The sequence below is a fragment of the Coregonus lavaretus genome, assembly GCF_964263955.1.
Source record: "Coregonus lavaretus genome assembly, chromosome: 2".
Taxonomy (NCBI): domain Eukaryota; kingdom Metazoa; phylum Chordata; class Actinopteri; order Salmoniformes; family Salmonidae; genus Coregonus; species Coregonus lavaretus.
In genome coordinates, this window is record NC_139989.1 from 59919286 (window position 1) to 59947113 (window position 27828).

General features: G+C 41.9%; 1 protein-coding gene across 1 annotated transcript; it reads right to left on the reverse strand.

Moving 5' to 3' along the window:
• Nucleotides 1–2715: 2715 nt before the first annotated feature.
• LOC311148327 (metalloproteinase inhibitor 2-like) lies at nucleotides 2716–27401 on the reverse strand (the record flags this gene model as incomplete). The annotated part of the gene is made up of 5 exons (XM_084185259.1): nucleotides 27159–27401; nucleotides 24967–25034; nucleotides 4613–4715; nucleotides 3021–3142; nucleotides 2716–2847 (listed from the first exon to the last, which is right to left on the reverse strand). Exons 1-5 carry the CDS (start codon nucleotides 27286–27288, stop codon nucleotides 2716–2718), a joined length of 555 nt encoding a protein of 184 aa, XP_084041385.1. The 5' UTR covers nucleotides 27289–27401.
• Nucleotides 27402–27828: the final 427 nt, after the last annotated feature.

Below are 27828 nucleotides of genomic sequence, written 5' to 3' on the forward strand. Positions count from 1 at the left end.
AATCTCTGTGTAGGGTATGACAGTGATTAATCAGTTGCAAAACGGTTTTAAATGGGCTATGATGAGAACAGAGTTTGTCTAATCAGGTCACATAGTTTAAAACCCTGTCAAACTGCAACAACGTTGTACTTGCTCTTGTGAAATATATAAAAAAACTAGAAAAGGACATTTACTGAAGTAAATGTTGTGTGCTTGCTAGTCCAGAGGTATTTCTTGTTGTGAAATAGTAGTAGTAGTAGTGGTAGTGACGGCAGTAGTAATGGTAGTAGTAGTAATATAGTTTTTTATAGGCTATGTGTTCGTTATAGTGAGCTATTCTGGGGTGGTTCGAAATTGTAAAGAAGGTTGCAGGGGCTTTCTCTTGATGCAACTCCGTGCAGCCAATGGCAATATCCGCTTTAGCTATAATTCCAGGAGCCGCTTGTGGATTTGACAGCTCTAACTCAGTTCCACCTCCGACACGCCAAAACAACTGCTATGCGGATGCTATGCGAATTTCGAACCACCCCAGAATAAAGCTCTAAGTCTCTAAGAGCTTTGCACACCTGGATTGTGCAATATTTTCCCATTATTCTTTTCAGAATTCTTCAAGCTCTGTCAAAGTGTTGGGGATCATGGCTAGACAGCAATTTTCAAGTCTTGCCATAGATTTAAGGACATTTAAGTCAAAACTGTAACATGACCACTCAGGAACGTTGTAGGTTATTGTATTTCTGAAAGGTGCATTCCTCTCCCAGTGTCTGGTGTAAAGCAGACTGAAGCAGGTTTTCCTTTAGAATTTCCCTTAATTTTTATCCTGGAAAAACTCCCCAGTCTTTGCCATGGTCAAGGATACCCATAACATGATGCAGCCACCACCATGCTTGAAAATAAGGAGGCAGTTACTCAGTGATGTGTTGTGTTGTATTTGCCCCAAACATAAGGCTTTGCATTTAGACCAAAAAGTGTATTCATTAGTTTTTTTGCAGTATTACTTTAGTGCCTTGTTGCATACAAGATACATCACTTTGTCATTTAAGTCGTGATTGTGGAGCCACTACAATGTTGTTGATCCATCCTCAGTTCTCCCATCATACCCATTTTAAAATCCCCAATGGCTTCGTGGTGACATCCCTGAGCAGTTTCCTTCCTGTTCTGCAGGTCAGTTCAGAAGACGACTAACTTTGATGTGTCTGGGTGGTTTTATACATAATCCACAGCATAATTATTAACTTTACCATGCTTAAAGAGAATCAATGTCTGATTTGTTACCCATCTACCAATCACTGCCCTTCTTTATAAGGCTTTCGAACAGCTCCCTGGTCTTTGAGGAACCTTACAGATGTATGCATGGGGGGACAGGGGTAATCATTCAAAAATCATGTCAACCCTTATTTCAGTCCATGTAATTTGTGATTTGTTAAGCCAAATGCTATTCCTTAACTAATTTAAGCTTGCCTAAACAAAGGTGGTTAATACTTCAATACTTCATCATTTGTATGCATTTTTTTGAGGGGGGGATCCAATAAAATAACAATTCAAATCCCACTTTGTAACAAAATGTGAAAAAAATCCAAGGGGTGGTGATACCCACTGTAAACATAACATTGTGTGAACAGGTTGTTTATCATGAGTCTTGTCCTGGAGGCAGAACTGAGTGATTTCCCCTTAGCTTAGCTAGATTGTAAAAATTCATAAAAGGAAAAATAGCTTTTTGTTCTTAATTTAAGGTTAGTGTGGTTAAAGTTAGGTTTAAAAACAGATGGCTGTGCCCATCCGCAGTGTGGCCTCCAGAACAAGAGTCATGACGAATAACACTAACCTGCACTGTGTCAACCAAAGCGACCAGATTTACAATCTGTTGCAGGGAAATCAAAGGGTTTTGTCCATAGTAAGATAAGCAGATAAGCCAGTAAAGAAAAGAATGAAGCAGTTATAGTGAATATGATACAGTGATGTCAGCCAGTGTGGAACTTTTTTTGTACCACTCCTGTGCTAGTCAAAACTAGGAAACGTCCAACTCCCTAACTGGTTGAATGTGGCAATTGTATAACTACAACCAGTTCGCAAGTAAGAAAATGTCAGTTTCCTAATTCCGACTAGCACATTAACACAGCATTGTACATAACAGAATATTCATCCCACCGAAGAATACACATCAATATTATCCGACTTATGAAGAATCAGAGTTTAAGTTGGTCAATGACAAAGCTGAAGCCCTGGTTTAGACCCAAACTAATTCAGAGCCACATTCAGTAAACAATCGTTGAACGCTGCAGATAGAAATGCCATTAATAGAGCAGACATGATTCCTTTCCTCCTGTCAGAGAAGCCAGTTTGTTCTTTATGTATAGAACATAACATTTGAACTTTCTACATTGTGCCCTGTTGAACGAGTCCCAGGATTTAGAATAACATTTCAGGAACTGTTCTGTTTAGAAGAAGAAGAAAACACATGGGCCAACACCACTGAGAACCATTTTGGGTTTCATTAATACCTTTTGTTAGCTTAAAAACTAGTAAACAGATCAGCAGAATAAATTAATACTTGGAGCGCTATATTTCATTTGTAGTATATTTTTATTGCACTTGTAGAAGTGACCAGTAAGCGCTTTTATTTCATTTAAATCATAATTTGCATTTGTAGCTTTGTGTATTTTTTTTACATTAATTGCAGGCATCTTTAATCACAGAGCAGATGGCCTGTAGAGTATAAGGCTCTTCAATATCCAGGAACTACTTCCAGGCACAGGACCCATCTCTCCTCTTGATACAGGCAAGGTTTTGGCCATTGTCAGTCCCCAAGTCCATCCACAGGCACTCCTCTGGGGTGCTGATCGGACAGGGGAGGGAAGTGCAGCGGATGATCTGTGGATTGGAGCAGAGAGACAGAAGACCAAGATCACTGACAGATCATTATCCCAATACTCGAGCTGATGCGTTTTACCAATGTGACCAGAGTAGTATACTTCCTTTTAGAAAAAGTACTGTATAAATATTGGTGTACAGTAATATCACTATAATTCCCATCACACAAACACCTTGCAATTGCAGCCGCTTTGGTAGCGGCGAGTCAAGCACTTCTTTTGCGTGGCACTCAAGTCTTCCCAGGGCATATTATAGCCACACTGTGTTGCATACATCCTTCCAGTCACCAGCTTGCCTACAGACAGGAGATAGTGAGTTTTTGCAATAACTAAAATCGATAAAAGTATTATCATTTTGAAGAAATAACAAAGTCTCTCCTTATTGGTTAGAATTTCCACAACAGATGTTACGCGAGCAGGTGTCCATATACTTGGTCATGTAGTATACATGCTGTGTTGGTGTGCCCCTGGCTATCTGTAAGTAATAAAAAAGAAAATGGTGCTGTCTGGTTTGTTTAATAAAGAGTTTGAAATGGTTTATACTTAAGTATATTTAAAACCAAATACTTTTAAATCTAGTATTTTACTGGGTGACTTTTACTTGAGTCATTTTCTATTAAGGTATCTTTACTTTTACTCAAGTATGAAAATTGGGTACTTTTTCCACCACAGCTAATTAGTAAGGAACTCCTCACCTGGTTGTCTAGGTCTTAATTGAAAGGAAAAACCTGCAGACACTCAAATCTCCATGGAATTACTTTTACACCCCTGCTATAAGGCATCAAAAGGTGAACACTTTGAAAGGGGGTGTAGACTTCCTATAGACACTGTATAAGCATTATAAACATTGTTTCATAATCATTTAATGAATTGTAAACGTGTAAGCATTTGTACATTTTTATAAAGTGTAACTTGAAGATGTACAGAGAATGTATTGTTTCTAAGGCACTTGTTTTCTTATACAAGGTGAAGTCAATAGTTTAGAGCAGGCCATGATGCTGTAAGCATTTTAAGCAGTTTAACCCAATGAGTCCAAGTGAATGTCAGTTTTTGGACTTCTAATCCCTTTTAAAACAGTGTGTTTGAGATACACACTTCTGGGTTGTAACATTGGATTAGTCCATGTCTACTGCATCCGCTGGTACCAACCATTAGTTTGTGATTAATGGGGGCTGAGGTAGAGAGGGGTTTGTGAGACCAGGGCAGATCCCAAAGGGGCCAAGGGCAGGGTCTTTTACAAATACGTCTGTAGAGTCACTATTAAAAGCCATTTATGAAACGCTAACACACAAACCTAACATATTTTGCTCTGACGCGCACAAGCTACACAAGTTGTGTATGTTCTTCTACATACATCATATGAAATCCAATGACATAGTGTCTTCAGTAATGTAATACGCTTACATAGTTGTCACAAACACTAAACAGTTGTCACCGACTAGTTGGATATCAATTTCCAACTGAGCAAAACATTTCTGTACTTACAGCATTGACATTCATTTTTATCAGGTTTTTGCTTTGGCGGACCTAATATTTCTTTACATTGGTCAATAAAACTCATGAATGCAACGGTTTATGTCAAATTGTTTTGCGTTTCACTTGTAGCCCTGGTTGTCCTAAAAAGAAAAGAAAAAACACTTCAGCGAGGCTAAATTTAAGGGCTGGACATGCAGATAAATGAAAAGTAGATTTTTGCTGGGGTCTCAGGACTGATAGGGTTAACCAGTGCTGTCAATGGAACTTGGGTAACGTAGTGAGAACCGCACCTATGAAGAGATACTCCTTGTTGGTTTCCAGAGTCACGCCGCATGCGGCTGGGGAGGATGCAGTGAAGATGGCGTGGATAACCCGGTCAGGACCTTTGAACATCTAGCCAATCACGAGAGAAAGAAGGATCTGTCAAACAGTTTTGAACCGCACTGACTGCAGCTCTCAGGCACTGTCAGTCTTTCCTAATTCCCACTCTATACCCCATCCCCTCAGCACTAAGCCTTTGATGTTTGCAGATCTGCAAGCAATCATTTTTTATTTAACCAGGGTCACTTTTACAGAGGAGCCCTGAATTACAGAAACATATCAAAAAACAAAAATGCAAGCAGAAAGAACACGGTCATCAAAATAAAATAAATAGCTTTCTGAATTGTCCGAGAGTCACCAAAACAAATATTTGAACATTTGGAAGATGGTTTCACAAATTCAGGTGCAAAAAAAATAAATACTTAAAGCTGGTTTACCTAACTCCGTAGAGACAAAAGGAATTTCCAGTTACCACACCCAGTCTCAGGGATGGCTAACTCATGTCTTAGTAATGATGTAAGGAACAGTGGGAATTTTTGTAAAAGGGCTTTATAAATGAAAACATAGCAATGTATCAACCTGTGACAGACGGCCAACCAACTTTCTGGTAGAGAATGTAATGAAGCGGCAGCAGAGTTCATATAGAGGATGTTGCCATAGTCAAGGGCCAGTTGGAACAGCGACTGAATAATACAATTTATACTATTTAAATCAAGAGGCATTTCTATAGAAGTTAACCTTTTTTTTTTTTATATGGTGGAAGCACCACAGCTTATACTTATCCAGATCCTTAATATCTGCAAACATTGAAGCTAAGGGGGACGGGAGTGAATTGGGACTAGCTGTCAGACTGGGGTTCAGGGGGCTTCAATGTTTCAGTGCAGGAAGGAACAACCACTTAATAAAAAGGCTGATCATACCTTGATCTGTTGGATGTCATACTTGGTGTTAGACCCAACATTCACTCCAACCACCTTTGCCATGATCACTAGAAGAGAGAAATATGGTTTAACTCCACTGAAATAATCCATTCAGTATACTGGTCAGTTAGACACTGATGGAGTCAGGGTGTTGTGGGATCTGAGAGTACATGGAATCCTTTACAGACCCAAGATGTCACAGGCTTTAGCGCCATGCTCTACCAACAGAGCTCACGCCCTCAGCAGCAAAGCCAAAGCAATCATTCTCATGTCTCGCAATGTGTCCCTCAATCATTTTGGAGAATATACCAAGAAGGACATCTCTTCGCTTAAAACGGTTGTCCATAAACTCAACAGGAACTGTCCCCAGGGAATAATGTGTTGCATGTCATTTCACCTCTTCACTAACTGAACCAGTAATCTGATTCAAGGTAGGCCTAAATTGATCTGAAAGGTCAAGTATAGCCACTCGTGACGGGGTTCTGTCCAAGACACTCAACCGCCCTTAGCATACTGCACAGGACAGACTGCGCGTACATCTTAATTTCACAATGCCGGTATTCATGTTTTACAGGGACTAACCTATCCTATAAGAGGTGCCTGTACTCAAGCAGTTGGTAAAGTGCTGGTAACACTGCTATCAACTCGAGACAAAAGCATGGAAATATCTCTTAGTAGAATGAAGAACCGTTAACCAACCTAGCCGCATGATAAACTGAGCCAAACCCTGAATGAGTGAGAGTACATCTTACAGATCAGTGACATAATAGCTGAGACATGTAGCCTAGTCCCATTTGCCATGTAGGCCTAGTCATTTTGATGGGTTCTCTGTAAAATGTCAAGTATGTGAAGTCATGTTGAATTGAACATTTGCTTTGAAACAAAAACAGTACAACAGTGCTTTAGGTTAAATATAAGAAAATATTAACACATATATATACACACACACACAACATACACTAATTTAGCTTCTGGACAAATAAGTATTCTGTAGGCATAGAGCAGGGATGGGGAAACTCTAGTCCTCGGGGGCGTGAGTGGTCATTTAACACCAATCCCTAGCAAACACAGCTGATTTAACTCATTGCATTCTAAACTGAAGGTCATGATTAGTTGATTGTTGGAGTCAGGTGTGTTAACAGGGGCAAAAGCAATCAGGAGCGAGGACTGGAGTTGCCCATACCTGGCCTAGAGAAAAATATAACACCTGGGGTTTAATCATTACGCCAATTCCATTTACTCCAAACTGAAAAAGTAAACAAGTGTTTCTATTGGACAAATTCAGGTAGGTCCCTCCGTTTCGTTAGATCTGTAATGAATAAACTCCAGGTGTAGCCCATTTTACTGTTAATGCTGACTTAATGTAACTACTTGTGAGAAGATGTAAATATAGGCCTAATGATCATGTCCTAAAAAGGCTAACATTACAAAGACCACAACATTCGTAACATTTCTGCATGATGCGCATTGATAGTGTAGTACGCAGCCTATCGACATGTGAAGAGAAACTCCAGAAGAAATGTTGCCAAAATTGCCTTACCGACGTCTGCATTGCAAAAAGCCTGTTGAGGATGCAGCATAATCATGCAAGTGCAAGTTTCTGCGATTTCATCGACCTGCCAAAGGAACAGTACTACCAGACTAATGAAACAATTGCTTACCGACCAAGTCATTTTAGAAACTAATTATTTTACTGTCGACGCTTTAGAAGAAAAAAGCTATTGTGTGGAAGGAAAATGTTTACCCCACGACAATTCAGTCAATAACTACGAGAAACCATTAAAGCCTTCTACATACACATACTACATTGAATCAGCCGCCTTTTATTGCAGGCTGTTAGCCCCTTCCCAAGTCAGAACAAAACCAGTGGTAGGCTGATCATTCTATTAATCCAGAACCACAGCCACTCCTTTAAAAAAATCCCCTGCCTAATGGGACAACCACAGAGCAGGCTCAACATAAATTACATAAATTGTCCGTCTTTCAATTAAACAATGGGGATGAATCAGAAAGATACATTTTAGGCTACACCTACTGGAATTCCTTACAGTTTTGTTGCTTTCATTAAAATAAATCACCTGGGGTAGCTTTAGAGCAGGTGAAAGAAATGGCCCCACCACTCTGGGATCTGTGATGCCACCTTTGTGACCAATCAGATTCACAGAAATCACAGATCGTGCAGGTCGGGCATGGCACACGTCTATATAAATCAGAGCGGGCTATCATTTCCCCACCGGTATTATTTTAGCAAACAGGAAAATAAGTCACTCCCAATAGACTCTTTAGAGAAATGTTTTAGCAGCCTACACCTAAACATTAGCGATCTGACATGCAGTATCAGTCTGATCAACTGTAGGCCTAGCCTCTATGCGCCCTGTCTCATCCAGGGGAAACAAAGTGGTAACATTATGTATTTATAGCCTAAGCCAATTTATTTGTGTTGTGATCAACTTTGGTTTATATTATATAACTTCGGTTGGCTAGGCTACCTAGGCCCAGTGGTGGAAAATGTAGCCTACCCAATTGTCATTGAGTAAAAGTAAAGATACCTTCATGAAAGTGAAAGTAACCCTGTAAAATACTACTTGAGTAATAGTATAAATACTGTATACTGAAGTAGTATTTCAAAGTATTTTTTATGTAGTTACTTTACACCATTGTTTTCTTTAATTCAAAATGCATAAAATCAACAAATAGTGATGACATAGGCTAGACTGTTAATGGACCTTTAACTTTTTAATTACAGATTAACAGGATATGGGTTATTCTGCAGAAGTTATGCAAATTGGGGTAAAAAAAAAAGAAGCTAATTTGTATCCTATTTTTACCAAACTTTCACCACACGTCTTCCAATAGGAATATGCAGTATATTATTCACACGCTTACTGCAGATTTGAAATATTTACCTGAATTCCCTACCACCCCATTGAATTTGTCACTACCGAAACATAGTGAAAAAGTTGCAATAAAGGATCCTCCCGCGATGCACCAAGCCCTGTCTGGACCCTGGTGTGGGAGGCCCCGACCCTGGAGAGGGGCTGACGTCTGGGCCTGGAGTGGAGCCGCTGACCGGAGCTGAACTGGACCCCGGTGGAGCGGACAGCCCTGGCTCCGGAGTGGAGCCGCTGACCGGAGCTGAACTGGACCCCGGTGGAGCGGACTGCTCTGGCTCCGGAGTGGAGCCACTGACCGGAGCTTAACTGGACCCCGGTGGAGCGGACTCCTCTGGCTCCGGAGTGGAGCCGCTGACCGGAGCTGGACTGGGTACCGGTGGAGCGGACTTCTCTGGCTCCGGAGTGGAGCAGCTGAGCGGAGCTGGACTTGGCACCTGTGGAGCGGACTGCTCTGGCACAGGAGTGGAGCAAAGTTTCGGACCCGTATCATCCCCATCTCTGGAGCAGAACTGAACGCCGTGCCCAGCCTGGGCACCGACGCAGAGGAAAGTTCCAGCCCTGTAGTAGGACTGTTTGCCGGCCCCAGACTGGGCACCGACACGTTTAGGAGCTCCTGCTCCAAAATGGGGCAGTACGTCGTGCCCACCCTGGGCACCGACACAGAGGTGGTTTCCAACCCTGTAGTTGGGCTGGTTGCCGGCCCCAGACTGGGCACCGACACGCTAAGGTGCTCCCTGCAGGGGTCCGTTGCTGGAGGTCGGGTCAGTTGTGTGGTTGGAGGAGGTGTAGAAACGCCACCTCTCTCCCATCGCTCCAATGTACTCACCACGCGCTCCATTGCGGTGCCGAGAGCCTGGATCCTGCTCGCCTGCCGTTGGATACGTTCCTCCAACGATCCGGACGGACCAACTGTACCTGCTGACTCCATTTTAGGTGCGTGTTTCTGTCCTGGAACGGGCCATACCGGGCTGGCGACACGCACCACAGGGCTGGTGCGAGGAGTAGGCACGGGCCGTGCCGGACTGGGAACACGCACCACTGGCTTGGTGCGAGGAGCAGGCACGGGCCGTGCCGGACTGGGAACACGCACCACTGGCTTGGTGCGAGGAGCAGGCACGGACCGTGCCAGACTGGGAACACACACCACTGGCTTGGTGCGAGGAGCAGGCACAGGCCATGCTGGACTGGGAACACGCACCACTGGCTTGGTGCGAGGAGCAGGCATGGGCCGTGCCGGACTGGGAACGCACCACTGGCTTGGTGCAAGAAGCAGGCACGGGGCGTACCAGGCTGGGAACTGGCGTTGGAGATCCACGACTGTTCCAGTCCTTCTCTCTCCACCACCAATCCCCCTACAGTGAGGACTCCTCCGGGAGCCCCCACGAGTGAGGGAACAGAAATTCATCGTCGTCGTCTTCCTCCGACTCCTCTGTGTAAAACTGCTCCCATCCCTGCTCCCATGGTTGTAGGGACTCCACCTGGAACCCCCACGGGTGCAATGGTCGGGGCTCTTCTCTCTCGATCCCCGACCACCCCTTTTAGCCCCCACAAAATGTTTTATTGGGGCTGCCTCTCGGGCTTCCTCTTCGGCCGGCACCGTTGATGTCGTCGTTGATCCTCTCCTACCCGGGCTTCTTCCTTCGCCAAGGGTCCTTTATCGGCTACACTCTCCTTCATTGCCTCCCGGTAACGGACGGCCTCCTCCTCAGTAATTTTCCCCCAACCGAGGAGGACATCTACCAAGGTTACCTCCCGTTGAGTCCCAGGCGTTTGCTCCTTCTGGGCACGCTGCTTGGTCCTTTTGCGGTGGGATATTCTGTCACGTACGTTGAGAGATGGGTCAGACCAAGGTGCAGCGTGGTATGCGTACATGTTTATTAGAACGAATAAACACTCAACAAAACAACAAAAGTAACGTAACCGTGAAGTCCTCTGGGCTATAACACCACAACCCTAACAGGAACACAATATCCCACAACTATGGTAGGAAACCAGGCTATCTAAGTATGATCCCCAATCAGAGACATCGAGCGACAGCTGCCTCTGATTGGGAATCACACCCGGCCAAACATAGAAATACAAAACTAGATCTACACATAGATATATAATCACATAGATCTCAACTGAAACTCACACCCTGACCCAACCAACAAGAGTTCTCTAGGTCAGGGCGTGACAGAAGGAGAGTGATGGAGTGCTGCATTAGATGACCTGGCCTCCACAATCACCAGACCTCAACCCAATTGAGATGATTTGGGATGAGTTGGACCGCAGAGTGAAGGAAAAGAAGCCAACAAGTGCTCAGCATATGTGGGAACTCCTTCAAGACTGTTGAAAAGCATTCCAGGTGAAGCTGTTTGAAAGAATGCCAAGAGTGTGCAAAGCTGTCATCAAGGCAAAGGGTGGCTACTTTGAAGAATCTCAAATATAAAATATATTTTGATTTTTTAACACTTTTTTGGTTACTACATGATTCCATATGTGTTATTTCATAGTTTTGATGTCTTCACTATGATTCTACAATGTGGATTTTTTTTTTTTTTTTTTTTTTATGATTATGATGATTAATGATTAGGTGTGTCCAAACTTTTGACTGGTACTGTACATCCCAGCAAACATATAATTTAGTCCCAAAACTGTACTTTACATTTTTTTTATTTTTATAAATTAGATGTTCGGTAGTGACACATAAAAATACATGAAGATGTACCTACTTGCTCACTCAGACTACTCACCATGTGGCCATGCTGGAGAGGGGTGCAATCCCATCACCTGTCAATATTTGTAGGGGTGTGGCTTAAGACAAACTCATGCTACAGTTTTTAATGTGTATTTTTCGGTAGTGACATCAAAAGGTGGGACAGTATTTTTTGAGAAAGCTGTTTAAAAATAAACAAAACTAATTAGATCAGTTTCTTTCAAAGTAGTAATAGAACAACTGAAGATGTTCTATTGAAATAATAGTGTTTAAAAAATAAAAAAATAGTGTATTGACTTAAAAGAAATACTAAACAAGGACTTTGTACTATACTCATTCAAAAATATGTTTGTTATTTCCTTGGATTGAATTAGAAGATGTGATGATGTAGATTGAATTACAACATATCATGTTGTGAATAAATATCCTAAGTTTGGATACTTTTTTTGGAGGGTGGGACTGCAGTTTGCACCTATTCTGTAGAATCACCCATATAGGCCTATACATGGATGGAACTTAAAGATTTTGTGCACTGGCCATTTCCATTCCTGCGCCTACATAATGCACGTTTACTGTGAACACTGAGGCTGTACCTGCTTTAAGTTATAGTTTTAATAGTGGTCAAGTAGGCTACTGTGGCTAATACACAAGAATGGAGCTATATACAGGGAGTACCAGTACCAGATCAATGTGCAGAGGTACAAGGTATTTGAGGTAGATGTGTACATGAAGGCAGGGTAAAAGGACTAGGCATCAGGATAGATAATAATAAGAGTAAAATAAAGAACAGAGTAGCAGCAGCATATGATGAGTGAAAGTATGTGTGTGTGTGTTAAGTGTGTGTTTGTGTGTGTGCGTATGTAGTGTATGTGAATGTGTGTGGGTTTTGTGTGAGAGTGTCAGTTCAGTGTGTGTATGTGACTGTGTATGTAGTGTGTATATAAAGTCTTGTCAGTTTCATATGATAGGGAAGATATTCAACTGACAATCTGCGGGCGCTGGAGATATGTGCTAGTGGGTCTGAGCAGGTGTGATGTAGTTAATGTTTGTATGATCTTGTCGTTTGTATGTGTACAGTGCCTTGCAAAAGTATTCATCCCCCTTGGCTTTTTTCCTATTTTGTTGCATTACAACCTGTAATTTAAATTGATTTTTATTTGGATTTTATGTAATGGACATACACAAAATATTCCAAAAAGGTGAAGTGAAATGAAAAATTAACTTGTTTCAAAAAATTATAAGAAATAAAAATAATAAAATAACGAAAAAGTGGTGCGTGCGTATGTATTCATCCCCTTTGCTATGAAGCCCCTAAATAAGATCTGGTGCAACCAATTACCTTCAGAAGTCACATAATTAGTTAAATAAATCCACCTGTGTGCAATCTAAGTGTCATATGATCTGTCACATGATCTCAGTATATATACACCTGTTCTGAAAGGCCCCAGAGTCTGCAACACCACTTAGCAAGGGACAGCACTAAGCAAGGGGCACCACCAAGCAAGCGGCACCATGAAGACCAAGGAGCTCTCCAAACAGGTCAGGGACAAAGTTGTGGAGAAGTACAGATCAGAGTTGGGTTATAAAAAAATATCAGAACCTTTGAACATCCCACGGAGCACCATTAAATCCATTATAAAAAAATTGAAAGAATATGGCACCACAACAAACCTGCCAAGAGAGGGCCGTCCACCAAAACTCACAGACCAGGCAAGGAGGGTGATAATCAGAGAGGCAACAAAGAGACCAAAGATAACCCTGAAGGAGATGCAAAGCTCCACGGCAGAGATTGGAGTATAATCCATAGGACCACTTTAAGCCATACACTCCACAGAGCTGGGCTTTACGGAAGAGTGGCCAGAGAAAAGTCATTGCTTAAAGAACAAAATAAGCAAACACATTTGGTGTTCGCCAAAAGGCATGTGGGAGGCTCCCCAAACATATAGAAGAAGGTACTCTGGACTCAAATGTAGCTTTTTGGCTATCAAGGAAAACGCTATGTCTGGCGCAAACCCAACACCTCTCATCACCCCAAGAACACCATCCCAGTGGTTTAAGGGGAAAGGGGAAACATTCAAATGTCTTGGAATGGCCTAGTCAAAGCCCAGACCTCAATCCAATTGAGAATCTGTGGTATGACTTAAAGATTGCTGTACGCCAGCGGAACCCATCCAACTTGAAGGAGCTGGAGCAGTTCTGCCTTGAAGAATGGGCAAAAATCCCAGTGGCTAGATTTGCCAACCTTATAGAGTTCTGTTCTGTTTTGTCTTATTTCTTGTTTGCTTCACAATAAAACATATTTTGCATCTTCAAAGTGCATGTTGTGTAAATCAAATGATACAAACCCCCAACAAATTAATTAAGTCCAGGTTGTATGGCCACAAAATAGGAAAAATGCCAAGGGGGGGGGAAATACTTTCGCAAGCCACTGTATGTTTGTATTGTTTATAAAATAACAAATAAAATCATAAATGAATTATGTTGTGAGTGTTCATACAGCAGACTTATGGCTTGGGGTAGAAGCTGTCTCAGAGCCTGTTGGTCCTAGAGCTGATGCAGGGACTTTAAGGGTTACAGGGTTAGAGTTGCCTAGGGTGTTAGTTTTTTTAACCCAAAAAATCTAAACTGTAAGGAATTCCAGTAGGCGTATCCTCAAACTAATATTTATGTTTCATCCCCATTGTTTAGTAAAAGACAGACAATTTATAGCATTTATGGCAGCCGGGCAAGTTGAGCCTGCTCTGTGGTTGTCCCATTAGGCAGGGCATTTGTTTAAACTGAAAACAACCAAACTGCAAACAATTCCAGTAGGAGCGTCGCAAAATAAGTCGTTTTTTTTACATGCTACACTGGAAGCATATATTTTGGTCAGGGCGAGCAGAGCTGAGACACTTTTTCCTATTGCTTTGGCCAGAAAACACTTTATAATGATAACTTGCCTAGCCATGTTAGCTTCACCCTCACGTGGGTGCTAACAAGCTAGCAAGCATGCGAGGTAGTGCTATGTAGCAACAGCCATTGTCAGCCAATCCAGTATGGGTTGGAAGCTATGGTGAGCTTTTATTGGTTACTTGCGCCGCGATATCACCGGAGATTTGCATTAAGTTAAGCTTTGCCCAACTTTAGCCCCACTGCTTTCAGCTCCATCGCCCAATGCTAGCTTTGCCCAACGTTCCCCCGCCCACTCCGCTTCTCACCACTTTCCTTCCATTTAAAATGAATGGGAAGCCGTTGTTTCAGCGAGGGATGCCATCTCTAGTTTATTCGCCCCGTCAAACGTGAGCTGCGCATAGAAATTTTGAATTTATGCTCAAGCAGCGCAAGCCTCTCGTGGAACCAGTGAGCTCACGCTCAGGTTTCGTTGAAATTAATAAGAGCTTCACTAACGTTCGGCCTACCCATCTGTTTTAGCAGGCCGAAAACCTGATTTTTCTGCTTCCTCCCTGTTGTTTAATTAAGAGACCGACAAGTTATGGCATTTCTGTGTGTAAACAACTATTTTCCCATTTTCAGGCAAGTGACTAAAATCCTCAGTTAACCAAAAAATACTGCTGACTTATAGTCAGTCTCTGTGTAGGGTATGACAGTGATTAATCAGTTGCATAACGGTTTTATATTGACTATGATGAGAATAGAGTTTGTCTGATCAGGTCACTTACTTTTAAACTCCTGGAAAAACTCCTTGCCCTATAGGGAGGATGAAAACCTTGTCAAACTGCAGCAACCTTGTACTTTTAAACTAGAAAATGACATTTACTAAAGTAAATGTGGTGTGCTTGCTAATCTAGAAGTATTTATTGTTGTGAAATAGTAGTAGACGTAGTAGTAGTAGTAGTAGTAGTAGTAGAAGTAGTAGTAGGGTTAGGGGTAGTGACGGCAGTAGTAATGGTAGTAATATCTGACCACGACTCCATTTTGCTTCTCCCTTCCTATAGGCAGAAACTCAAACAGGAAGTACCCGTGCTAAGGACTATTCAACGCTGGTCTGACCAATCGGAATCCACGCTTCAAGATCACGCGGACTGGGATATGTTCCGGGTAGCTTCCGAAAATAATTTAGACGTATACACCAAAACGTTGACTGAATTTATCAGGAAGTGTATAGGTGATGTTGTGCCCACTGTGACTATTAAAACCTACCCTAACCAGAAACCATGGATAGATGGCAGCATTCGCGCAAATCTGAAAGTGCGAACCACCGCATTCAACCATGGCAAGGTGACTGGGAATATGGCAGAATACAAACAGTGTAGCTACTCACTCCGCAAGGCAATTAAACTGGCAAAACATCAGTATAGAGACAAAGTGGAGTCGCAATTCAACAGCTCAGACACGAGACGTATGTAGCAGGGGCTACAGACAATCACAGACTACAAAAGGAAAACCAGCCACGTCGCCGACACCGACGTCTCGCTTCCAGACAAGCTAAACACCTTCTTTGCCCGCTTTGAGGATAACACAGTTCCACTGACGAGGCCCACTACCAAGGACTGTGGCCTCTCCTTCTCCATGGCCGACGTGACTAAGACATTTAAGCATGTTAACCCCCGCAAGGCTGCCAGCCCAGACGGCATCCCTAGCCGCGTCCTCAGAGCATGCGCAGACCAGCTGGCTGGTGTGTTTATGGACATATTCAATCTCTCCCTTTCCCAGTCTGCTGTTCCCACATGCTTCAAGATGGCCACCATTGTTCCTGTACCCAAGAAAGCAAAGGTAACTGAACTAAATGACTATCGCCCTGTAGCACTCACCTCTGTCATCATGAAGTGCTTTGAGAGACTAGTCAAGGATCATATCACCTCTACCTTACCTGTCACCCTAGACCCACTTCAATTTGCTTACCGCCCCAATAGATCCACAGACGATGCAATCGCCATCACACTGCACACTGCCCTATCCCATCCGGACAAGAGGAATACCTATGTAAGAATGCTGTTCATTGACTATAGCTCAGCATTCAACACCATAGTACCCTCCAAGCTTATCATTAAGCTCGAGGCCCTGGGTCTGAACCCCACCCTGTGCAGCTGGGTCCTGGACTTCCTGACGGGCCGCCCCCAGGGGGTGAAGGTAGGAAACAACATCTCCACTTCGCTGATCCTCAACACTGGGGCCCCACAAGGGTGTGTGCTCAGCCCCCTCCTGTACTCCCTGTTCACCCATGACTGCGTGGTCAAGCACGCCTCCAACTCAGTCATCAAGTTTGCAGACGGCACTACAGTAGTAGGCTTGATTACCAACAATGACGAGACCGCCTACAGGGAGGAGGTGAGGGCTCGGGGAGTGTGGTGCCAGGAAAATAACCTCTCACTCAACATCAACAAAACAAAGGAGATGATCGTGGACTTCAGGAAACAGTAGAGGGTGCACCCCCCTATCCACATAGACGTGAACGCAGTGGAGAAGGTGGAAAGCTTCAAGTTCCTTGGTATACACATCACTGACAAACTGAAATGGTCCACCCACGCAGACAGTGTGGTGAAGAAGGCGCAACAGAGCCTCTTCAACCTCAGGAGGCTGAAGAAATTTGGCTTAAAACCCTCACAAACTTTTACAGATGCACAATTGAGAGCATCCTGTTGGGCTGTATCACCGCCTGGTACGGCAACTGCACCGCCCGCGACCGCAGGGCTCTCCAGAGGGTGGTGCGGTCTGCCGAACTCATTACCAGGGGCAATCTACTCGCCCTCCAAGACACATACAGCACCCGATGTCACAGGAAGGACAAAAAGATCATCAAGGACATCAGCCACTGCCTGTTCACCCCGCTATCATCCAGAAGGCGAGGTTAGTACAGGTGCATCAAAGCTGGGACAGAGAGAATGAAAAACAGCTTCTATCTCAAGGCCGTCAGACTGTTAAATAGCCATCACTAGCACATTAGAGGCTGATGCTGCCCATTGAAATCACTGGCCACTTTAAGAAATGGAACACTAGTCACTTTAATAATGTTTACATATCTTGCACTACTCATCTCATATGTATATACTGTATTCTATTCTATAATATTCTACTGTATCTTAGTCCATGCGGCTCTGTCATTGCTCCTCCATATATGTATATATTCTTAAATCCCATTCCTTACTAGTATTGTGTGTATTGGGTATATGTTGTGAATTTGTTAGATATTACTTGTTAGATATTACTGCACTGTCGGAGCTAGAAGCATAAGCATTTCGCTACACCCGCTATAACATCTGCTAAACACGTGTATGTGACAAATAACATTTGATTTGATTTGATTTGAATATCGTTTATAGGCTATGTGTTCATTATAGTGAGCTATTTTGGGGTGGTTTGTGTGGAGTTATTATAGTTGGTTATAGTGGGCTAGTATACTAACGTACAAACAGACAGAGACAGATATACAGTCCCCTCCCCGATTTCATAATGGGGGACAATAAAACACTAATATACCTTGATTAGATAAGTATTTACCCACCTGAGTCAATACATGTTAGAAACACATTTGGCAGCGATTACAACTGTGAGTCTTCTTGGGAAATGCCTAGATTAAATCAGATCAAGCGTTAACTGGTGATCGCCGACAACCACATACTTGATGTTTTGACAGTGTAGGAGGTGTAACTGTGTTGGAGCGGTCAAGTCAGTGAGCAGCTGCTCTTGATTGTTGTCACAAATTGTAGGCTATATAGAAAATGACGCTCAAAATGAAATGTATTAAACAATATAATGAGGATTTCTATCAGCCTAATCGAGTTGTAGATTGCATCTCACATTCCAGTGTTCAAACTTTTAAACAAGGTCGCATGGGATTTATCTTAATGCGACTGTCCAATTTAGGTATAATACCAGGAGCCGCTTGTGGATTTGACAGCTCTTACGCAGTTCCACCACCGACACCACCAAAACAACTGTTGTGCGGATGTCGGATAAAGCGGATCTGATTTAATAGAGCCCTATGTCTCTAAGAGCTTTGCACACCTGGATTGTGCAATATTTGCCCATTATTCTTTTGAGAATTATTATTCATGCTTAAAGAGATATTCAATGTCTTATGTCTTATTGTTACCCATCTACCAATCACTGCCCTTCTTTATGAGGCTGTCGAAAAGCTCCCTGGTCTTTGTGCTTGAATCTGTGCTTGAAATTCAACACTTGACTGACGGACTTTACAGACAGTGTTTGAATGGGTAAGGTGTAGTCATTCAAAAATCATGTCAACCCCTATTATTTCACACAGAGTAAGTCCATGTAACTTATTATGTGTTCTACTCAGCCACATTTTACTCCTGAACTAATTTCGGTTTGCCTAAACAAAGGGAGTAAATACTTATGCAACAACTATATGTTAGTTACTTAAATTGTATTAATTATTAATTGTAGATCAATGACAAAATAAATCACAATTAAATGTATTACAATCCAACTTTGTAGCGCAACAAAATGTGAAAAAATCCAAGGGGGTGAATACTTATGAAACCCATTGTAAACATTGCACTGTGTGAACCAAAGCAGCCAGGTTTACAAACAGAGAAATCAACAAAGGGGTTTGTCGATAGCAAGACCTCAGATAAGCCAGTACATATAATAATAAGAATGATGAAGCTGTTATAAGGCCTGATTCAGACTTAGGAAATGTACGCCTTTCCTACGCACCCCTTTCCTACATACTTCTCAGTAGTTGGTATTCAGACTTACCTTATGCAGGTGCATTACAGGCTTTGCAGGTGTGGTTCCCTTGCGCGCATTGGATAAATGTAATTCAACCTCTGAAAACCCTCCCACTTGCTGGCCAACAGATTTTCTCATGGAGTTTTCATTCAACAGTGTTTTCAGTGCCTTTATCTAAAGCCATCCCTTTAAATTTGGTTTACCTTTCATTTTAATTTTCATGACAGACTCATTAGAACAGGGGTCTCCAACCTTTTCTAGTATGAGAGCTGCCTTTGAACAATTAAACATGTCACGAGCTACTAATTTTTTTATAGCTTTCAAATAGGCACATTATTCTCTTCTCCTCTCCCCTTAAACCCTTCCCCAGGTCCTTAGTGTACAAGAGAAAGTAGTGCAATGCTTTCTGTCAATATACCTGGTAAAATAATGGTTAATAAACAACTCTAAGGGGGCCCTAAAAACTAACACGTATAATTTTTTTTGTAATTCCCCTTCAATTGCGCAACTGGACCTTTAATTGCGCATCTAGCGAGTGAGGAATGTGCAGTCTAATGTGTCATCTAGCGAGTGAGGAATGTGCAGTCTAATGTGCCATCTAGCGAGTGAGGAATGTGCAGTCTAATGTGTCATCTAGCGAGTGAGGAATGTGCAGTCTAATGTGTCATCTAGCGAGTGAGGAATGTGCAGTCTAATGTGGCATCTAGCGAGTGAGGAATGTGCAGTCTAATGTGTCATCTAGCGAGTGAGGAATGTGCAGTCTAATGTGTCATCTAGCGAGTGAGGAATGTGCAGTCTAATGTGGCATCTAGCGAGTGAGGAATGTGCAGTCTAATGTGTCATCTAGCGAGTGAGGAATGTGCAGTCTAATGTGTCATCTAGCGATGGTTCTGTACTGCTGCTGCTCATTTCATGGAAAAGTTGGCAAATAACAAATAGTAGATACAAAGGATAGACTTACTCATGATATACTTCTGCCAGGTAAACCTACTTTGCAGTTAACATTTAATTGAGAAGGTTTTGGGGAAAGTATTTCTGTCAATCCACAAGACAGTTATGACATCAACTGGCTACGGACAGAGTGATAGACAAAACGCGCTCACCACAAAGACAGATGGGCAATATTGCTGGAAATTAATTGGCAGATATTGTGTTAGGTTTGGCTTTTAAAGCCAATAGTGGCTAACCTGGGGTGGGATAATGTCAATGACGCGTTGATTAGATAGTAGCTGGGAGCTTGCGGTATCTGATACTTATGAGATTTATGACCGTTTGCGGTGAAACACATAAAAAATGCATATACTTTCAGAATTGTTTTGCTAACTACTGATAGCTTGCGATCGACCTGTTGGAGACCCCTGCACTAGAATAAATGGAAAGAACAGTTCAGAATATTAAGGATCAACGAAGGAAATCCATGTAAACACATGCATATTCGTCTCTTTTGCAGCAGATCTTGTATATTTTTTAGGGTTAGGAAAGTATTTAAGAATAATAAAAAAAAACTGGTTTGGAATATATTGGTGAATCAAAAATACAGTGGTTTGAATCATCCTGAAAGTTGCCATATTCAATTGTTCAATGCAAGAAATATTGGAAGGTAAGAAAAGTCTACAATATGGGTTGAACAGTAGTCCTATGAATCTACCCTAATAATCCTCATTAATCATGTAACTGTGATGACAACGGTTCAGTTGGTGCGCCAGGTTCCAGCTTTAATTCTTCAAAGTCTAAGGGAAGGTCATACAGTACCATAAATATTTTAGCTATTTGATTTTAGGACCCCTTTAGGTATTAAAAGAGATATGTTTTTTTTTTTTGGGGGGGGGGGGGTAAAATATTGAATTTGGCCTTTACTACTATAGCCCATAGAAACACATTGAATAACACATTCATAAATGTAAGGGGAAAAAACAGTCAAAAAATGAATCACAAGGAATAAGGTTTTGAAGTGTCTTTCCTATATCTAGGAGATATAAACTCAGGAAATATTTTGGTTTTTGACACATTTAACCCCTTATTTTTGTTGGCACAAAACTATCTGCATACATTTGTATGGGTTACCTTTAGACGAGTCCAGTGACACTTGTGGGGGTCCTAGAGAGTCTCACCTTTTTACAGTGGGGTCATATTAGTTAGTAGCCCAAACAGTTTGGACGCTCCAAAGTTGGCACATCAGCATTACTGACTTCAGAGGAGTCCCGTGGGGCTTGTGGGGTTGTAGAGCAAAACGGAGAACACCATCGTCTTCGTGAGAGTCTCCCCTTTCTAAAGAGTCACATTAGTTTGTAGGCCAAACCGTTCAGATTCTACAGACGTTTTTGTGAGAACACCGATTTTCGGTATGTCTCCTGGTCTGACAAACAATGCTGTAGCTCTGCCACTTTCCACCGCAAATGTGGAAGGGCGACATAGGTGGATGCGGTGGATTGAGACGCAGCCCATGCAAAAAAACATATCTCTAGCTTAAACTGACAGATTCTGATTTTTATGTTGCTTTGATGCATTGGTGCGTCAATAAGGATTCAAATAGGCTACATGTCCAAAATTGTTTCACAACTTAATATGATCCACTATTGCTAGCGATCCTCAGGAACAACCACAAGAACATGAGGAAAGAAAGATAAGCTAATATAATGGAGTGATGCAAAATGTAAGGGAACTAACACTAAAGTGTCAGTTATACATTTCTGTTGGTATAACTGATGGTGGCTACCGATAGTGGCTAATATTTAACATGATACAAATTGTAAAATACAGTGAAAAGTCTAGGAATATAATTAAAATATTCTAGAAATCATAAATCAACTCTGGTTTGGCGCTATGCTGTCATTTGTGCATGGCTACAGAAACCTATAGCTTGAGTCTCCAAATGTAATTTGTTATAAGGCCAGCATTTCATAAACTTCACTATGGAAAAGGTGATATGCTTCGGTTTGCTGCCTGATGACGGATTTCACATTGGTCTCCAGCGATCACAAGGTAAAAAATCTAAAACGAATTGTCATTTATATTTGCAATCCCCTTATCTGACTTAGTCATTTACCTAGCTTTTATCAATATTATTTTTTAGTCACCAATGGCTCTCCAAACCAGTTTAACTGTTCATAAATACGTTCCAAACCTTAAATATACAAGATCAGAGTATTTGTATATTACCAATTGGTGCTGAAAAGGAGACAAATATGCGTGGATTTACACAGCTTCCTTTCATTGATCCAAAATATTCTGAACTGTTCTCTCCATATAGTCTACCCACTGGGCACAGACATCATTTCAACATCTAGATTTGATTTACATTTGGTTGGGTTGTCAACTACTCGCGAATACAAAAAGTCACGATGTCATTGGATTTAGGTTAAAAAAAGCTTTTCAAAACCAAAATCTGTTTCACATTGATTCAACACGTGTTAAAAATTACATGGAAACAGCGTTGATTCAACCAGTTATGGCCCAGTGGGTAGTGAGTGTCGAGGAAATGGAAAACAATTTAAGTACAAATTTAAAGTGATGACTTTAGATAAATGTACTGAAAACCCTGACAATCGGTTGGCCAGCAAGTGGGAGGGTTTTCAGCAGTTTAATTAAGATTTATTTAGCGTGCACTAGGGAACCACGCCTGCACGTCAGAGAAGCCTGTTTGTTTATGTACATAACATACTGTAGTGTCGAGAAAACGATGCTGAGAGAACAAGAAATCCGCTGACACTGTCCTCGATTATAATTATTTATTACATTGAAGATCTCAGCGCCAATTTACAGACATCTGGAGAACAATGGCCCAATCTCTTAATGTTGTTACTACCCCTCCTGTTTCAACCATGGTATTTATATCCTATGTAACATAATGGGTGGTTTCCCATTAACCAATCCCAGGACTCCACATAAGACTTCCTCTAACACACCATTTGCAAACATCAACAAATCATAAACTGTTTAGACACTACAATACAATCTGAATGTTTTACAATGTCGTGCCCAGCTGAACATGCCCCAGGCATTCGGATGGTATTTTTCAGGAATAATGTTCTATTTAGAAACACAACCACGTCGGCCAACACCACTTTGATGTCACCCTTTTTGGGTTTCACTAACACCTTTGGTTCCAGTTTTTTTTTTTTTTTAAACAGATGAATGGCACAAGAAATTAACACTTGAAGCACTATATTTGAGTAGTAGTTTTTTTTATTACACAAGTGACCAGTTATTAATTGCAGGCATCTTTAGTCACGGAGCGGATGGCCTGTAGAGTTCAGGAGTCTTCAATATCCAGGAACTACTTATTGGATTGAGCCATCCCCATGTACCAGGTACAGGACCCATCACTCCTCTTGAGACAGGCAAAGTTCTTAGCTTGGGGTCCGCTTTGGCCATCTTCCAACAACCAGTCTGTCCAAAGGCACTCATCTGGGGTGCTGACCGGACAGGGGAGGGAAGAGCAGCGGATGATCTGTGGATCGGAGTAAGGAGAGAGAAAGACCAAGATGACGGACTGATCATTACCCCAATACGCTAGCTCGTGTGTTTTACCAGAGTAAATATTGAACAAAACTGGTGTATAGTAATATTACTATAATTCCAGTCACACACCGTGCAATCGCAGCCGCTTTGGTAGCGTCGAGTCAAGCTCTTCTTTTGTGTGCCACTCAGGTCCTCCCAGTACTGAATAAAGTTACACGTTATTATGTGCATCCTTCCAGCAGTATTCAGCTGGCCTGCAGACAGAGGAGACAGTGAGCCATCACTGTGCTGTGGGGAAAACCTGGTGTAGGGTAAAAGTGTTCCCTAGACGCTGATCTTGGATCAGTTTCACCTCTGTTCCCCCATGAACGGTTAAGATTAGCAGAGGGGAAACTGATCCTAGATCCGGAAACTACCCTGGAGCAGGTAGACATACCGATGCAGCCCAGAACACTGGTATTTACAACTAATGCATCACTTATTATGATAAACATTTATAATTGTTATAAAACATTTAAATTCATAACATATTAAGTATTACAAGTGTAACTTGAAGATTTACAGAGAAAGTATTGTTTCTAAAGCACTTGTTTTCTTGTACAAGATGAAGTCAATAGTTTGAGCAGTTTAACCAGTGCTGGCAATGGAACTTGGGTAACGTAGTGAGAACTGCACCGGTGATGAGATACTCCTTGTTGGTTTCCAGAGTCACGCCGCACGAGGCTGAAGACGATGAAGTGAAGATGGCGTGGATAACCCGGTCAGGACCTTTGAACATCTAGCCAATCACAAGGAGGAGAGCGAGAAGGATCTGTCAAACATATACAGTTTTGAACCTAACTGACTGCAGCTCTCAGGCAGTCAGTCTTTGCTAATTCCCTCCCTACACCCCATCCCCTCAGCCCTAACCCTTGGAAGTTTGCAGATCTATAAATATTTATTAATCTAACCTTTGTTTTATCAGGGTGTCATACTGAGACCAAGGTCTTTTTTATTTATTTACAGATGATCCCTGAATTACACAAATGCACAATCTAAGCAGAAAAACACAAATTAAAACAAACAATTAGGTCCTCAATGAGCTTTCTGAATAGCCCTAGAGGCACCAAAACATCACATATAGAACATTTTGAAGATTGCACTGTATTTGTGGAACAAAAACATGTCAAGCTGATTCACCCAACTCAGTAGAGACCAAAGGAATTTCCAGAGTTAGCCATCCCTGATCTGAGACCGGCTGTGGTAACTCAAATGTCTGAAGGTTAGTAATGATGTTAGGTACAGTGAGTTTTAGTAAAAGGGCTTTATAAATGAAAATCTAGCAATTTAGCAACCTACGTGACGTCAAAGAGAGCCAACCAACTTCCTGGTAGAGAATGCAACCAGTAATAAAGGGCTTTATGATAAACTGCTTTTAAAAGCTTTAATGAAAATGGCAGCTGCATTCATATAGACGATGTCACCATAGTGTAGGACTGGTAGGAACGTTGACTGAATAATGTGCTTTCTAGCAAGACTCATTTCTATAAAAGAAGCTATTTTTCCATATGGTGGAATCTCCACAACTACACTGCTTCTACCCATCTAGAAGATCTGCAAACATTGAAGGGTTGGGCCAAGGAGCAAATTGGGACCAGCTGTCAGACTGGGGTTCAGGGGGCTTCAATGTTGCAGTGCAGGAAGGAACATCCACTTAATAAAAAGGCTAATCATACCTTAATCTGTTGGATGTCATACTTGGTGTTAGACCCAACAGTCACTCCAACCACCTTTGCCCTGATCACTAGAAGAGAAACATGGTTTAACTCCACTGAAATAATCAATTAAGTTACTGGTCAGTCAGACACTGATGGTTTAAGGGTGTTATAGGATCTAAGAGAAGAACAGTAGAATGCTTTACAGACCCAAGATTTTACAGTCTTTTCAGAATGTTTTTGCATGTGTTGACGCTGTTTGGGTATAACATTTTTGGCTAGGTTTGCTCCAAAACAGACGACTAAGTCAATTTTCCCCCCCGGTCCTAGATTCCTAGCTCTGGTCATCTGCTGCTCCTTTAATTCAACACGCCTGGTTTAACTATGCTGCCCTGCAGATGGTTCAGGTGCCAACCAGGTGCTGGTAGGAAGACTGAGACACATGAGTGTTACATCAGCTGTAATCAGAGAAAATTAATGTGCCTGGCCTGCTGAGGAGCCTTCACAGGCACAGACAGTCACATACAGCCCATCTGTCTGGGTAGAAGGTGCTGACAGCGCCAACCTCACTTTCTTTTTTAGATTTGTCCTCGACAAACAGATGAACTTCTCCTGTAATGATGTCAAGCTCACTCAATTCCAGAGCTGTTTATCATCATTAGGACCAGTACACCACATAGTAGTACTTGTTGCTTTTATCACTGGAATTATATTGTTTTGCAGACATCCTGATCTAATGAAACTACAGTAGACTGGGTTTTTACTAACAGCTGTACCAGCTACTTAAAGGGGACATTACATGCCAATCTAAATTTGTCAGATGTTTTCAGACCTCAAGATGGCTCCACATCCCCCACCATCAGTTATGCAGATCCAACTACACCTCAACTCCAAATGAATAGGAAAGATAAGCACCGCAAATATGGATATTACATGGTGCTCATCTCCTCCATTCATTTGGGATTGTGGCATATAGCTGGATCTACACAATAGATAGCCTGGGAGGTGGATTTACCGCAACACAAGATCACTTTTGAAGTCTGAAACAGACAAACTTAGACTTGAGTGTAATGTCCATTTAATATGAAAATCTCATATTGGTGGCTACTACGGGTACAGAAGCCTTGTAGTCGCCTACTTCGCTAAAGAGAAAACATTGTTTAACAATCATGAAGCATGTGTGCGTTCTTAATTCAAGTACAAGTCAGGCTGAGAATAACATTCCTTTTTAAGGAGCAAATGAGCGAAATGTTAGCTGTCCAAGATAAGTGATATACAGATGCCATATCTTAATTTGATCATCATGTTTCAGGAATTTTCCTGCACAGCATGAAATGCAAACTTTGAGTGTATTCAAGGTTTGAAAAGCCTTCTAATGATTAATTTCCACTTTAAAATGTCAGACTTGATTTGCCAACAGAAAAATATATCAATTATAATCCACATCTTGTTGCTGTAGGATAATTTTCCTGATGTGAATCTGGCTCAAATTAAGATATGGCATCTGTAGCCTACCACTATTATTTGACTTAAAGTCCACCCTACAACTGAGTACCTTGGGTTAAATGTAGGAAAATACTATTAACTTAGTTGATATATGTATGCTTTTGGATAAATAACAATTCAACTGTAGGCATAGTGTGTTGGCCTAACGCCAAATATAACGCTTCGTGTAGCAGGGCTCTCAACCCTGTTCCTGGAGAGCTGCCATCCTGTACGTTTTCGCTCCAACCCTAATCTAGCGCACCTGAGTAATAATTAGCTGGTTGATGAACTGAAATCAGGTTAATTACAGCGGGTTGGATTGAAGACATTTAGGAGCATAGCTCTCCAGGAACAGGGTTGGAGAGACCTGGCTGTAGCCCAGCTTACTGTTGCCTACTTATGTGAGAATATGTAAATATAGGCTTAATGATCATGTCATGATTTTTTATTATTAAGACCAGAGAATTCTTAACATTTTTGCATTCTGCGCATTGATAATGTAGTAGCCCAGTAGTTCGCCACTCCAGCCTTCGAGTATCCCCAACAGCACACATTGTAGCCCCAGACAAAAATACCTGATGATTAGTTGAATCAGGTGTGCTTGTCCAGGGCTACAATAAAAAATATGTACTGTTGGGGTTACCGGAGTTAAGAACCACTGTAGTAGCCCATCTATCAACATGTGAAGAGAAGCTGAGAAGTCAGAAATGTTGCCAAAATTGCCTTACCGACGTCTGCACTGCAAAAAGCCTGTTGAAGATGCACAGGGGCGCATCTGCAAGCTTCTGCAATGTCTTCGACCCGCCAAAGGAACAGAACGACCAGAGTGATGAAACAACTGCTTACAGACCAAGTCATTATGAAAACGAATTGTAATTCTGTCAGCTATGGAAAAAGATATCTATCAACAATCTATAGCGTGAGAGAAAATGTTTACTCTACGAGTAAACTACACTAGAACGTATTTCCCTTCAAACCTGTTCCCAGACAGACAAAAACCTCCTAGAAATCTGTTTTCCCTTTGACGGAATCAGCCGCTTTTTATTGCAGGCTCTGAGCTCCTCCCCCAGTCAGAACCAAGCCAGTGGTAGGCTGAGCATTATTTTAATCTAGAACCATTGCAACTCCATTGAAAAAATCCACTGCTTAATGGGACAACCACAGAGCAGGCTCAATATGCCCGGCTGCCATAAATTATCTGTCTTTCACTTAAACAATGGGGATGAACCAGAAATATCAGTTTTAGGATATGCCTATTTGAATTCCTTACAGTTTTGTGGTTTTCCGTTTTTTTTTTTTTACACCTGGGGCAACTTTAAAGCAGGCTCAACTTGCCTGACTGCACAGTTCACTTGGCCTAGGCCCCTCAAACTCAACTCTGGACCTCGCTGTGAAGCC